Below are 14,605 nucleotides of genomic sequence, written 5' to 3'. Positions count from 1 at the left end.
AAGTAGCACAGTAATATCTGTGTCATTTTATAGTACAATGACTCGATGGGACCTATTTCGAACAGCCCACTTAACATGTAGCATAACATGAAGGTCAGCTTCTTCCAATTTGCTGTTAAGTTCTTGAACAATATGGCCCATACCTTTTGAATATATCCCTGTAGGCAACAACTCCTCATTGACAATCATTCCACTTGTAATAATTGGAAGTTCAATGTTCACTGAATCATCAGCATTGTTTTACCGAGTTAACATCTCCAAGTTCATCATGTTCGATGTTGATGATCAGAATTTCTCAAGTTGCACAGGTATAGGTGTCGAATTTTTGATGCAGGCAAGGTCAGTTGTTTTACTTGTACACATTCGTCTGATTCTGTCACATTCTTTGACAGATAGTTCAAGATAACTGTCAAAGACGATGTGCAATTCTTGCAAGGTGCACACTGACTTTGATATCTGTAGAACAGTATGAAGGACCTCTCCGAAGTTTTGCATGGATGAAATATTGACCATTCAAAATTGATACATAAAGTTCACAGAAACAACAGTTTTCAATGAGGACACCTTTTCGGATAGAAATTCCTTAGGTTAAAGTTTTTTTTTTTTTTTAGCTCTTGTATGGGTTTGTGCTTTAATGGTTTGTATTGCTACTTCAATCTCGCTATGCGCTTGTGAAGTTGTTTTTATGTAACCAGTTTTATAGAGGCTGGTTGAATGAAACGCTTACTAAGGCAATTAAAGCGTCAATGTTTAGCTTTAGTGATTATGTCAAACAGCTTTTTCAGTACAACTCTCTCCTGCTTCAGTTATGCGTATAGTTTCAATCCATGTTCCAGGATATCTAGTAGATGTGTCCTTATATAATCATCCACATATGGTTTGGGCACAGTGTTGTGTAGTCGCACAGGCTCAGTAATTTCAAAGGGGTTTCCTTGCTGCTATATGAAATGAAGAAGGTTGTCAACATGTTTATTAAAATAGTCAACTGCATAGAGGACTTAATGATAAACTAACTGTCATTGAGCAACATATTCACTTTTACGTGTCTGACCAACAATTCCCTTGGCACTTTTATGTAATCTCTAGATTGTCTGTTCGAGTTTCATATCTGGAACCACAGCATTAAACCTTCACTTTGTCTTTCACCACAAAATGACTTTGGATGAATTTTTTGCAGAGGTATGGTTTTCCACCACTAGCTTCTTCACTTTCTCCAAAAAAATCAACTTTGCGAAACACAGTAGTCAGTGACCCTACAGTCTTCACGTGCAGCTCCCAATCGGCATGTACCATGTTTTTTAACTAGAGGTGTCATGTGTAAAACATTTCCCCAGTACTTGCAAAGTTCTGATTTTTCTTCACATCCTTTACAAACTCTACTAAATTGGTTTTCAGTTTTTCTGATTTTGAACTGTGTATTGAACATTGCCTAGCTTTGCATTATGTTATGTTTAAAGAAGTGCACCCTGTGCCTTGTTCACTTCTAAGATATCCAAAACCTAATCTGTCATTCTTGTTCCATAAAGCATTCCAACGCAGTGTTTCTGTAGCCTCAGCAATGATGAGCATAACTTGTATCGAACAAACATAAAGGGTTTCGCTCAATACTGACTAGACATTTTGCTTCCAATGATTTCAGCCTCAATAAGTGAATTGTCTTTTTGTCTTGTCTCCCTTATGTCTCATTTTTATATGTGACTGTTTTATCATTGTTTTTAGTGTGTAAAGTGTGGTTTTATTTTATAATTTTATGGGTTTGTATTAATTAAATTTACATTGTTTATCACCGACTCCTTTATTTAGATTGATCATTGGAGGCACTGAGTGGCTGAGACTGTGCATTGTGTGGGGTTGAGTTCCGTTTATCCCACTGGGGAATTTTCTTTTTTCATTGTCTATGCCACGTCCACGGAGATAACTTCCTGCACACCGTAACACAATTTTTATCATGTGGAAAACGCCCATCATTGGATAAAGGTCATTAGATCATACTGTATGGCTCATAAAAATGTCAGCTACAATACAGAAGTCACCTTCATCGCAGACTTTTGTCAGGATAGGCTGGTCTTCAAACTGAGCACACACAGTTTGGAAATTTGTTAGAGCTGTGTATACTGTTGTGTAGTTTGTGACTGGAGATTGTGTTACTGGTAGAAACCCAACCTTCTTCAGTGGAACGGTATATTGGGAGAACTGAGCATAAAGTCCAGCCCAGAAAGGAACTGGCTTTTCTTCATCCTTCAGTCAGCAATATGATAAACTCAGTTAAATCAGCTTTGCAGACCGCAGCATCAGGTAGAAGAAGATCATGTCCTCAGCCACTTTTAAACTTTCAGATAGACTGGGACGTGTTGATGACTTATGATTCTGCACACGGTGGCAAGGCAGTTGGGTTATAAGTTTGCAGTTTTCTTTGTTTAAGCCTACAGCTGACAGATTGTTTTCCAGCAGCTAATTCATTGGTACAGTCTTGAAAAAGCACTGTGGCAGTATTGTGTGCTGGATGTTCCAGACAAACAATAGCTGTCTTCAAAATCAAAATTATCAAGAGCAGCAATTGTAAATCCTTTCCTGGTAAAGTGACTTGGAAGTGGTGTGTTGTCGAATTCACAAGATTTTACATCATGAGCTTCTAACAAGTTTCTGCTCCGTACTATTTCATTATAAACTTGTTGATACACCAATCCTATTAATTGAAGTGATTACTTCTACTTTTACACTTGTCATATATTGCCTGGGCAGTTATCATGTGTAGTGGAGGTTTTTTTTTTTTGCCATGATGTAATTCATAAAACATGATTTGTAAAAAGCCGTACATTTGCACAGCATAAGCCTGTCGGTTCATGGGATTGTCTTCCACTTCTTTGCTTATATCTTCAAAGTCATCATCAATGTTGTCGGCTTCTGTTCTGAACTCAAGAACTTTAGTTTGTAACAGTTTTGCTTTACTGATATTAACAATGATGAAGAAAACGTTAAGACAACATCAGGCATTCTTGTTGACTCCCATGATTTGTACAGCTTTTTGGCATCACACAATTTGTCATTAAGTCCAAAATCTAAATCTTTCAGGACATTTCTTTAAATGGTTCCTGCTGATTTTACTGCATCCTGTAATCCTGTTTTGGCAGTAAGAACTTCAGGAGTCAAGTCAGCTGAGAACACCATAACTGGCTCATTCTTTTTGTTAGACTGACAAAAATGAATTTTGTTGTTGTACATTAAAACCAGAAAAATCTTTATTTCATTATTATGGATCATTACAGTTTCATTGATATTGACCATTATTTCTCTGATCTCACTGTGAACCTGTAGCCAGCACTCGAGTGGCTTTAAAACTTAATTTGCTTTTTCAAAGAGTGCAAACTTAATTGAAGACTGGCGGTTACGTTGATGCTGGAAGCTCATTGTAAATCACAGTTTCGAATGTGTGCACACATGCAGTTCGGGTGGGCATACAGATCTGCTGCAAATACATTAACCTCGCTGTTTAGCTCAACTACTCAACTGAAAAATTAATCTTGGAAGAAACTAGCCTTGGATAATAACATGTTTGCTCTTTGAGACTCCCATACTCGGTACTTTGTTCTTTCGTCATTTCCTTTGGCCCTTGTTCTGGCTAAACCACAGATATTATATTTAAGATCCTCTGCTTTCTGATCAGTTGTTGGAGGTGGATGATGGGTAGCCATCGATCTTCTTAAGTGGACAGGCACTGGGTTTGATTGTTGTTGCTTTCTCCAGAAGACTTGGATTACTGTTGTGATTCACTGGTTTCTGCTATTTTTAGACAATTTTTTTCCAGGCTTTTCTCCATTACATACGACTTGTAGCACTTGTTACAATGATAAAATATTTTATCTTTTTCACCCATCAGTTTTTTATCTTTTGTGAACTTCGTCTTGCCGTATTTCTGCAGAATCTCGAACTCTCTTCTGTCCAGCCCAAGGCTTTTCTTTCAGATTAGTTTGGCATATGACATATTTTTATTTGTTGGAGTCCTCAGATTTTGTAGTTAGCAACACTCTGTCAGGAAGTAAAGATCCTCTGCTACCACCTGTTTCTCTCATGTTTATGAATTTGAATCAACGGAAAACCTGAAACAAAAACAATATTAAAATAAATAACCAATATGATGGCTAAAACACCCCATTATAGAGCCGCCATTTTGGAAAATGGCAGAAGGGTTGCTCTGAGGAGTTATTTTCTGTTTCTATAAGACTACTTTACCCACAAGCCTATGTTTTGACTCCAAAATTAAGCATATAGGTCTCATAGTTCATTAAATATTACATCTTCACTGCAACATATTCGCCATTTTTTAAAATGTCCAGAAAAAAAAATAATCGGCTCAGATTAGTAATGTATACCCAAGCTAAGTTACTTCTATAATGATACAAAATCACAAATCAAAAAGGAAAATCTGATCGTTTTTTTTTTTTTTTTTTTACAGCGGTATGGCAAGGTGCCAGGACTATTTTGTGTCCACTAAAGATCTGAGGATCTGGAATCAGGATGTCCCCTAAATACTCAATTTAGGGGGCGTTAAGGGGAGTGAAGGCTAGTGGCCCATATGCTACTTACCCTTGGGGTCACTACAAACCCTAGATGACCTGTAAGGAGTGGGCATCATCCTGTCCAGAGTCCCTAAATTCCACCACACGCATATGGCAGAATTTCCAAAGTTGTGTCCACTTCAGGCTGGCCAAACTAGGGGTGGTCCCAGTTGGGACACGCCTCCTGCATAGCTAATTTTCCCACCTGTCTAGGTGCCAGATGGGCCCTGAGGCAGGGGGTTGGCATCTTCCTCTGAGGAAGGCCAGATCTGCATACCAAAGGTGGTGAGCTTCTTTGAAGCTCCTGCCTTGGAATGCAGGTTATCCTGTGGGGAGGGGTGAGTAATACCCCATCCCTGACAGACTTTTGTTTCTGACCTCTCGAGAGCAGAGGCACTCCCATGGGAGGTCAGATTCTCATCTGTTGGTGGCAGGCTGGTCAGAATCGGTCAGTGAGCTCGCCAGCAGTTAGTAGGTTTTTCAGGGGCTCCTCTAAGGTGCCCTCTGGGTGCATGTATTAATACATCCATCACTGGAATCAGTGAGGGTTTATTAATATGTTTGATACCAAACATCCCTAGGTTCATAGAAGCCATCATGTAGCTGGGGAACTTGTAGTGACCAGTATCCAGCAAATGTATTTAAAATGGCTTCCCTATACACTTACATCGCCTAAAATCGACATAGTAGGGGCATTTTGTGCTCATGCATATATGCCCTCACTTATAATATAACGTATCCTGGCTTATGGCTGAAGCCCCACTGTAGGGGTGACTGTGCCATGTTGTGTTTTCAGTTTTGGGAGCACTTTGTTATGCAGCCTGCGATGATTGGTTCTGAGGTCCCTCAGAGTGTCAAATTGTGCTGCAGCTCTAAAGGGCCATCTGCAGTACCCATACCCTAGGTACCCAGGTTACCACTTACTAGGGACTTGCAGGGGCCTGAAGGACCTGGTCAATTGGGGATCAAGTAACCAGGTGTTTTGTTTTAGGGAAGGAACACTTGCACTGGGGACCTAGTTAACAGGGACCCGTTGCAGTTCCCTCGAATTTGCATCTAAAAAACAGTCAAAAAGAGGGAGGTTACTGCAACCAGCTCCCTACAACTCTAGTCTTTCATTATCCTAATGTTGCTAAAATGGTGTTGTTTGGGTAGAAATACATTCCTATCAGTAAAAACAACCACAACCTATGTGGTACGTTTTAAATCCTGAGTTTGTGCTTCCCCAAACCGAAAAGTCTCAAAATATACTGCATACTAATATGCATGACGTGTGATTCCAACACCTTGTTACTATTGTTGTATTATGTAACATTTCCCATAGGCAAATTTACCCGTGTATGAGTCTTTGTCACTGTATAATGTGTGTATGATTTAAAGTGCTCCAACACCCGACACTGGATGAGTAGTGCTATAAAACAAATGAAGTGTATATTAGAGAAAGGCTCTTGAGAGATGCTGGGCATTATTGGACGGTGGTAAGGACGGAATCAATGGAGAAGGTCCTTGGAGTGGTTGCTAAAAAAAGACTGTCGCACCAGGCACCGCCAGCGCTGAAGCTGACCCTGGTGGAGCACAGGACTCCTGTATGCCTTTCGATCAATACCTTTCCTACGGCACGTTCTGAAGATGATCAGGCACAACCAGGCCCAAGTCATGCTAGTGATACCATATTGGGCAACAAGAGTGTGGTACCCAGAACTCATGGACATGAACATCTATCCTCCATTCAAGTTACCACTTCAGGAGAATCCTCTGTCGCAGCAGTAGGTCAGTGTGCTGTACCTGGGCCTACACAAACTACATCTCCACGTGGAGATTGGAAGGGGACAGTTTATCTCATTTGCCCTTCCTCCTGAAGTCTTTGATGTTATCCTGGCAACAAGGCATTACTCTACAAAATCTCCATATGCTTGTCGCTCACCGGATTTGTGATTTTGTTCGGGTCCCACCAAATTGATCCACTGCAAGTCATGTTGTCTGATGTTTTGTTTTGTCCCTGGTCCAGCAAGGCTTTGCTGTGAGCAATGTAAAATGCTATTTGTCAGCTCTTACTGCTTTTTTGCAGATGTCATATCAGCCGGCTTTACTTAAATAATGCACTGTGGTGAGAGTTTTGAAAGGTTTGGAACATTTGTTCCCAGCAAAATCCTTCCTGATGCTACAGTGGGACTTGTATTTAGTTCTCATGTTTTGTTGATGTGCACACCTTTTGACCCACAGCCCATTTGTTTATGAAGGCTTCTGATGTTGAAAACGATCTTTCTCATAGCAACCATACCGAAAAGTGTGTAAGTGGGCTTCAGGCTCTTTCTATCAAACCATCTTATATGACATTCTCCCCAGATAAGTTCATCTTGAGAACCTGAGTGTCCTTTCTGCTGATAGTGGCCACTCCATTTCATGTTGGGCAGGTTATCACCTTTCTGGGATCTTTGCTCCATCTCATCCCTCTATAGTGGAAGAGAGACTTCATAATTTGGGCCCCAAGAGAGCACTAAGCTTTTATATTGATTGCACCAAAGAACATCAATTGGACAAACAGCTTTTATGTGGTTCTCCAGGGCAAAGAAGGGCAAGGCTGTGCAAAAACACACCATGTCCAGATAGAATGTTGTCTGCGTTAAGATATGGTACGTACTGGCTAAGAAGCATCCACAAGAAGGGTTGCAATCTCATTCCACAAGTGCCCTGATATTCGAAGTGTCTGTCATGGACATTTGCCAAGTGGTTACTTGGGTGTCGGTGGGTATGTCCATGAAATACTACTGCCTTGAAAGTCAGGTCTGTCGAGAGGAGCTTTTTGGCTACTCTGACTTATAGGACTTTTTGGTCTGAGCCAGTTCATCGACCTACCACCTGAGGCGGTACTGATATGGTACCTATCCAAGGGTGAAGAGTCTGCGGTTAGAAGTATCCATCTGAAGAACAAGTTATTACCTTCTGTAAATATATTTCTTGTAGCTATCCTAGATACATATTACTCAATGACCCTCCCACCTCACTGTTCTATGAACTGGACTCTTTTTCCATCTAAATAGGTCCTGATTTAGAGATCCACACACTGGTCATAGCAATCTGCTGATGGGCTGTCTGTGCCTACAGAGCATAAGAAAGCAACTGATGTCCCTGCACATGAGTGGCCTTTATATATGACTGCATTGCAGCAGAAAATCATCTGCGTGAAGCAGCACAATACAGTCAGAGGGCTGGGCAATATTCACAAGGTGAGGACTCAGTGGGTAGCTAGAGAAAGATCAATCTTCGGAGTTTCAAACTGCTTAAAATTATCTTTTCTTCATACAAGCATTATGCTTAACATACTATGTCAGCGGTTCTTGACCCTGTAGTCCGGTAACTCCTGTGGGCCCACAAAGCATACTCAGGGGGTCAGCGAATGCTTAGAAAATTAAATAATATTTATAGATCAAGGGCCATATTTATACTTTTCGACGCACAACTGCGCCAACGCAGTTGTGCGTCAAAAAATCTAACGCCGGCTAACGCCATTCTGAAGCGCCATGCGGGCGCCGTATTTATTCAATGACGTTAACCGGCGGAGTTGCCTGGTGTGCGTGAAAAAAAATGACGTACACCAGGCAGCGCCGGCGTAGGGGAATATGGAGCTTGGGCGCCAAAAAATGGGGCAAGTCAGGCTGAGGCAAAATTTTCGCCTCAACCCGATTTGCGCCATTTTTTTTAACTCCCAACCCCCATTGAAATGACTCCTGTCTTAGCAAAGACAGGAGTCATGCCCCCTTGCCCAATGGCCATGCCCAGGGGACTTCTGTCCCCTGGGCATGGTCATTGGGCATAGTGGCATGAAGGGGGGCACAAATCAGGCCCCCCCCTATGCCACAAAAAAAAAAAAAAAAAAATTACTTACCTGAACTTACCTCATGTTCCCTGGGATGGGTCCCTCCATCCTTAGGCGTCCTCCTGGGGTGGGCAAGGGTGACAGGGGGTGTCCCTGGGGGCATGGGAGGGCACCTCTGGGCTCCTTCCGAGCCCACAGGTCCCTTAACGCCTGCCCTGACCAGGCGCTAAAAAACGACGCAAAAGCGGCTGGACGTCATTTTTTTTTACCCGCCCACTCCCGGGCGTGATTTTTGCCCGGGAGTGTAAATACGGCGCACATGCCTCGGAGTCAATTTTTTAGACGGGAACGCCTACCTTGCATATCATTAACGCAAAGTAGGTGTCCACGCTAAAAAGTGACGCAAACTCCATGGACTTTGGCGCTAGACGCGTCTAACGCCAGAGTATAAATATGGAGTTAGTTTTGCGTCGAATTTGCGTAAAAAAAAAACGACGCTAATCCGGCGCAAACGGAGTATAAATATGCCCCCAAGTGTATATAAATGCAGAAGAAACACATACAAGTGAACATTTTAAAACCTACTATAATTGTGTAGGAATCTCAAATTGGAGGCTAAAAATCAGGTTAATACCCTAATATTGGTTTGTGGGAGCAGTACAAGTGCATCAAAGAGAATATAGTAAGGGTGATAAGTGGATTTAATTGAAATTAGAGAAGCTTCAGCCTTCATATTACATTCAATTTAAAAAAAAAAAAAGTGTTTGTGAATTTAATAAAAACTAATTTGTGTCTTTGAATGTTTGTTTCTATATTTTTGTGTACTCTTTTGCTGTTTAAATTGTCAAAAATAGTTAAGGCTTGCCCCCGGCTTCCAGTAATGGCTCAGGTTTGGGGGAAGGGAGAGGTTCCAGTTATGGTTAATTGGGGGTCCACAGAAGTTAAGGTTAAGAACCACTGTAGTATGTCAATAACGACGTAACCTTAAGATGTTAGATATTTTGTGGAGCACTTTGATCTTTGGAACAACATCCTCATGAGTAATACGGACTCAGACTGTTGGCAGTAGCCACAAATTGTAATTTCTATCAACAGTATGCTTTTTCAAGCCCAACCACGACATTGTGAGATATTGCACCGAATCTAGTTGAAGACTGAAAATTTAGCATTTATAACACAAACGTAGCAGAGATACAGTTACAATCATTATAGCTCAATAACAGCCTTAAGAAGTAAAATTATTGTTACTGGTGAGTAAATTCCTATCCTACCCAAGTTAAAAAATCCTTTTATTTGCCCATTTGACGGCCCCTTTGGATGTGGAATACTGAGTTACTAGATAAATAACTTCTCATTTTTCCTCTTTCCCCAGGATATTTCCTCAAAAACTAGAGAGATTCTGAACACTCTGGCATCGTTTGCCAATGCTTCTGCTGAGAGGGAAAAGCCAACCTTTAACTTTGAGGAACTGAAGCAAAAGAGGTTAGCCCCGGCAACTGAAAACTTCCTCTATCACTTGGCAGCAGCTGAGCAAATGCTGGAGACATGACGATGCTTTTACAAAGCAAAACGTTGGACTAGTAGTAAATGTGACCCATTCTCAAAGCAATATCATGTTGTGCCCGGAATGCACAACACTTCACAGCCAAGTGTTCTCAAACGAGTACCTTCCGGCCGTTAGGACACTGATAAAAAAAAATAATGTTCTTTTTTTGGCCTTTGTTTGAACAGGACATTTGTGTGCCTTTTCTTTGTTAATAAATGCTTTAGATTTTTTTCCTCTCATTTATTTTTCTTATTTTTTTCTTCTTAGAATTAGGAACACCGTCCAGGTGACTTGTAACTCAGTATTTAGTGTCATGCCTCTCTTCAATGATACGCCTTTGACGCTGTTTACGCTTGAATCTGTTATCCCAACTTATTAGTCATAGTCATGACATTTACCACTTGTAAAATACTGCCTCTCACACTCTGAAATGTGTGCAATTTTCACAGCATAGGAGCGCGGTTAGTAGAGGTTTTTTCTTTTCAGTGTTCTACCCTGGGAATTTTTTGTTTCCCGATGTCTAAACAAACTGCCACTCTCCCTTAGTTCTACAAACATTTCAAAATCGAGCCTCCTCCCTAAAAATGTGTGTTCATTTCTTCTTCATGTAAATGTTTTTATGCTCCAAGGAACTATTTGTGGTGTGTGAATGTGACAGTACGTAACACATCATAAGAACCTGAACCACTAGTAATCATCAAAACATAAGAGAAAACGACTGAGTAGGACAGTTTTGAAGAAAGGGGAATTATTCGGAAAGAGAAGGACATTGGAGAAACAAGCAGTTTCAGGCTAAGGAGGATTGTTTGAGCATAAAATGAAGTGGGGGGGATGAGAGAATACTACCATAAATTGATTGGCCTGGTGGATGTTGGTGAGGATGAGCTCAAGCTACTGTTGGTTGGGAAAAAAAGCAAACGTTAATTTTGTGAGTATGTGCTCTAATTTAAACAGCTTTATTTACTTTTCTGAAGTTGTCTTTATGTAATTGTATTTATATAGCATTTACTACCACTGACGAGGTCAAAGTGCTGTTTGGCAAGTAGCATGCTACTCTGGAACCCACAAAGGTTTATAGGTGGATTAGTATATTATGTGAGTTCATTTGAGTGGTGTCTGTTAGTTGGTTTGAATAAGATAATGACGGGATAAAAGAGGGAAAAGTCTAGAAAGTGTTTTTTGGGAGATCATAATAGTAAGATGAGGTTTGGAATGAGTAAAAGTAGAAATAAATGAGGGGATAGTCACTAGAAATGGATTAGGGAGATCATACTAGTAAAATGAGGTTTGGAATGAGTCAAAGGAGGGATACATGAGAGAAGAATGTAGAAGGGGTTGTTTGGGAGATCATAGTAGTAAAATGAGGTTTGGGGTGATCCAAGGAGGGATAGAGGAGTGAATAGTCTATGAATGGTTATTTTGGAGATCATAGTAGTAGAATGAGGTTTGGGATGAGTAGGAGAGTGGAGGCTGAGGATATATTGAGAGGTATATGTTGAGACATAGAGTAGTGCATTGGATAGAGTAAATTTGTTTTTAGGTGTAAGGTAATAAATATATGGATACATAGGTACATGGAGATGGTTTACATGTATAAGGTAAAAAAAGAGTATTATACAAAGGAGAATGAATTTAAGAGGTTATCAAATCTTCACCGCCATGGGTGAGCCTGGTCTTTTTATGGGTCTTGACTGCACCCATGTTTTCAATGCTGCCTAACATCATGACTCAAAACACCACACTAGAAACAACAAATGTAATATTCAACTAAGTAGAATTTAAAACCTGCCTAAAGACATAGCACTATAAATTGAGGGTGAAGGATTTTCTTTGCTGTCAGGTAATGAAACTGCCTAACTTTTGTGTGCCCTTTTTTCTTCTGTTAGTCTATGTTCAATGCTAAATCAATCAGCCATTTAATATCAGAAGAGGGTAAATGCTAGGAATGTGTCTATCTAGTCCTTAAATGTTATTTGGGTGACCTTCCTTTGTAAGGCATTGACCTTGTATCCAAGAACCAGGTGGACCAGTTGGTACTCATCGATCAAGGTTTGTACTGCTCTACTTGATTAAATAATATTTTTGACCATATGGCCCATGACAGTTGGGGAATTTGTATGAAGTCTTTTAAACCTTAGTAATTAGCACCCATACGTGCATGAGGAGCAGCTGAGAAAGCTTGCTAAAATGTGCCCACAAGTGAGATTACTACCCAAATGTGAACCCAAAGTGTCAAGGAAATAAGACCCATCCCTACAACATTAATAACTAGCACCCCACTCCTGAAGATACACTATAAACCAGCAACATACTCGTTCACCAGGCGGTTAATCTTTGGTCCGTGCTTAATTTGAGTACCTTAGTACCAACAATTAGTTTTCTTCAACAGATTTTGATCCACAGCAAGAGACAGAAAAACATGAAATGCAAAGAAGAGGAGGAAGAGAAAGCATGAATGAAAACAAGAGCGAGGTAAGAGGCAGGGTGTTTCTGGTGGCGGATTAAAGAGGCATGAGGTTTAGTCAAGACTAGGCAGCCTTGTTATTCAGGACCTGACATTAGTCAAAGTGGACTGCAGGTTTCTGAGCAAAACTTTGGACCTCTGCAATTAATCTGTTACAAATTAAGCATTGCACCGGGTCATTCAAAGTTAACATCATCGCTGGAATGTGAACTGGAACACGCTGGAGAATGAATCTTCACATGATAGCAATTTACAGAGTGCTGTTTTTGTTGACATTTTATTGTCTGTCATGGCTGACCCGACATCTGGCCCGTCCCTCATCTTGCACTGGTAACTCGAACCTCACATGGACAAGCTACCTTAGAATAGAATTTGTGAGACGTGATGTCATTCGTCATTACCAGTGGATGAAAAGAGACTACGGCAATGACTCAATGGCACAGCATGTCTCCAGGGTGAGGGCCCCAAATCGGTACTGGTTGAATACCCACCGGGCCATGCTCCAACCCTTTCTCGATACAAACACAACTTTGGGGTTATCAATTCTTTTTGCTCATTCCTTCTCGGACCTTGTGGTACTGTCAAAGTAGATAAAAACAAATTTGAAGAGTGTAATGGTTACGTAACAAGAATGACATTTTATTGAATGCCTTCACTTGGGGGGTGGGGGGGCAAGCTGCTGCAATACTACCAATAGTATCCCGTTGATGTTATGGCTCATTTGTTGCTGGCAAAATATACATCCCAGAGGCTGGTTCAAGGCATGTGATGCTTTCCTGTCTTGCATTGTCCCACCAGTGGATACTTCAAATACCACTTAGTGTTTGCACTTATGGAGTTATTAACTGATGCCCCCTGGAGATAGGGATGTCTGTTTCCAAAACATGATTGGCATCCAATTATCTCCTGATTGCCCTGCCTATGCTAAGCGTTCAAAAGCAATAAAAATGTCGGCCCACAGAATTGGTCTATCGGCTCCCTAATCATCCACGGAGAGGGAGGAAAGATGAAAGCCATACGAACTGTAAGGTTGAAGTAGGTACGTACTGCCCCTCCGTGCAGACTTGCATACAGTACTACCCCAGAATTCTCCATACTAGGCTAGATCCAAAGGTGCTGAATAATCTGATTGAGAAAGAGTGAAGATTATTAGTGTGCCTACTTCGTTGCAGTAGGGTCTTAGGAAGGTGTTAATTAGGCATCCCACTGGAACAATTTCAGAGTCTTAATCGGAGATAAGCCAGGCGCCCGGGGGCCTTTATCTAAGCATATGTATGTGGTACTGGCTGAACAGTGATATATTGGGGTCCCCTGCATTCATTGAGATTCCATCTACACTACAGTCCATGTAACAATCTCTTGCAGCACAGCACCCTGAAGTGCTGCAAGGTGACACAGTAGCACTACTGACAATAGGTTGAGCTCCAATAAAATAGGTGGAGCTAGTGTTATAGTGAACTGTGTGTTGTTATTTCAGGATTGTGTGCGATTATAGGTGGAATGTTTGTAGGGGACAGTAGCATGTAAGCATGTATGCTGTTTATTTGGATCATCATTCTTGCGTTTCTCCAGACTACTGTCGGGTTCGCGGACACCTGGATCACGCAAGGTGTGCAGCATTGTTTCGGACGATGTAACCCTGGACACATTTGTGGTTGTGGCCTGTCAATGTAGCATCCAAGTGATAAGAGGAATTGTTTGAGGCAACTTAAAAGGCTGATGTGTTTGCAAGCAAAACCGGTCTGTATTCCACTAGCAGTACTACACATGCTCAATCATTGCCTTTGTAAAGCAGCTGCAGAGTTCATGTACCGAAATTGTCCACAAGCCTCTGTAGTGTTTATTGGTAGAAATGTGAAGTGGAAAGGAAACCCATACTCTGACCCAGGCTCGATGTGAAGGAAGCCAGCAATTTAGAAAACTGTAATAGCTTTTTGTCTAACAAATCAGTCTTAGTTCTCTTGATAAGTCTCCTCCAGTCAGGCATAGAATCTCAATGAACATTAGGGTCACCATCTTAAGATGTCTTACAGATGCTGCTCATGTTGTCACCGCGTTGTGGGAGTTTGCTTTGCAGGTGGAGAAGGAGGTGACGGTATAAAGATGTAGAGTTCAGGTCAAAATTATCAAGGAGAGGTCTAGCAAAAAACAAGCATGCAGATGAATATGGAAGGAATCAAATGTACAGAAAACGAGAACTTTGATTCCACTGTATGTAGCAA

General features: G+C 41.1%; 1 protein-coding gene across 3 annotated transcripts in view; it reads left to right on the top strand.

Annotated features, from left to right (window-relative positions):
* DENND10 (DENN domain containing 10) overlaps nucleotides 1-10,158 on the top strand; it is a 176,658-nt gene extending 166,500 nt beyond the window's left edge. For 2 of the 3 annotated variants that reach the window (XM_069239242.1, XM_069239243.1), the window contains one exon: nucleotides 9,746-10,158. In XM_069239242.1, coding sequence (XP_069095343.1) covers nucleotides 9,746-9,922 — 177 coding nt within the window. In that variant the 3' untranslated portion in view covers nucleotides 9,923-10,158. The remainder of the gene's footprint in view (nucleotides 1-9,745) is intronic. The other variant, XR_011204890.1, reaches the window with a different exon arrangement.
* Nucleotides 10,159-14,605: the final 4,447 nt, after the last annotated feature.

This window comes from Pleurodeles waltl, chromosome 6 (genome assembly GCF_031143425.1).
Source record: "Pleurodeles waltl isolate 20211129_DDA chromosome 6, aPleWal1.hap1.20221129, whole genome shotgun sequence".
NCBI classification, from domain to species: domain Eukaryota; kingdom Metazoa; phylum Chordata; class Amphibia; order Caudata; family Salamandridae; genus Pleurodeles; species Pleurodeles waltl.
The sequence above is the reverse complement of the archived record's forward strand: the minus strand, read 5'-3'. Positions and strand labels throughout refer to the sequence as shown.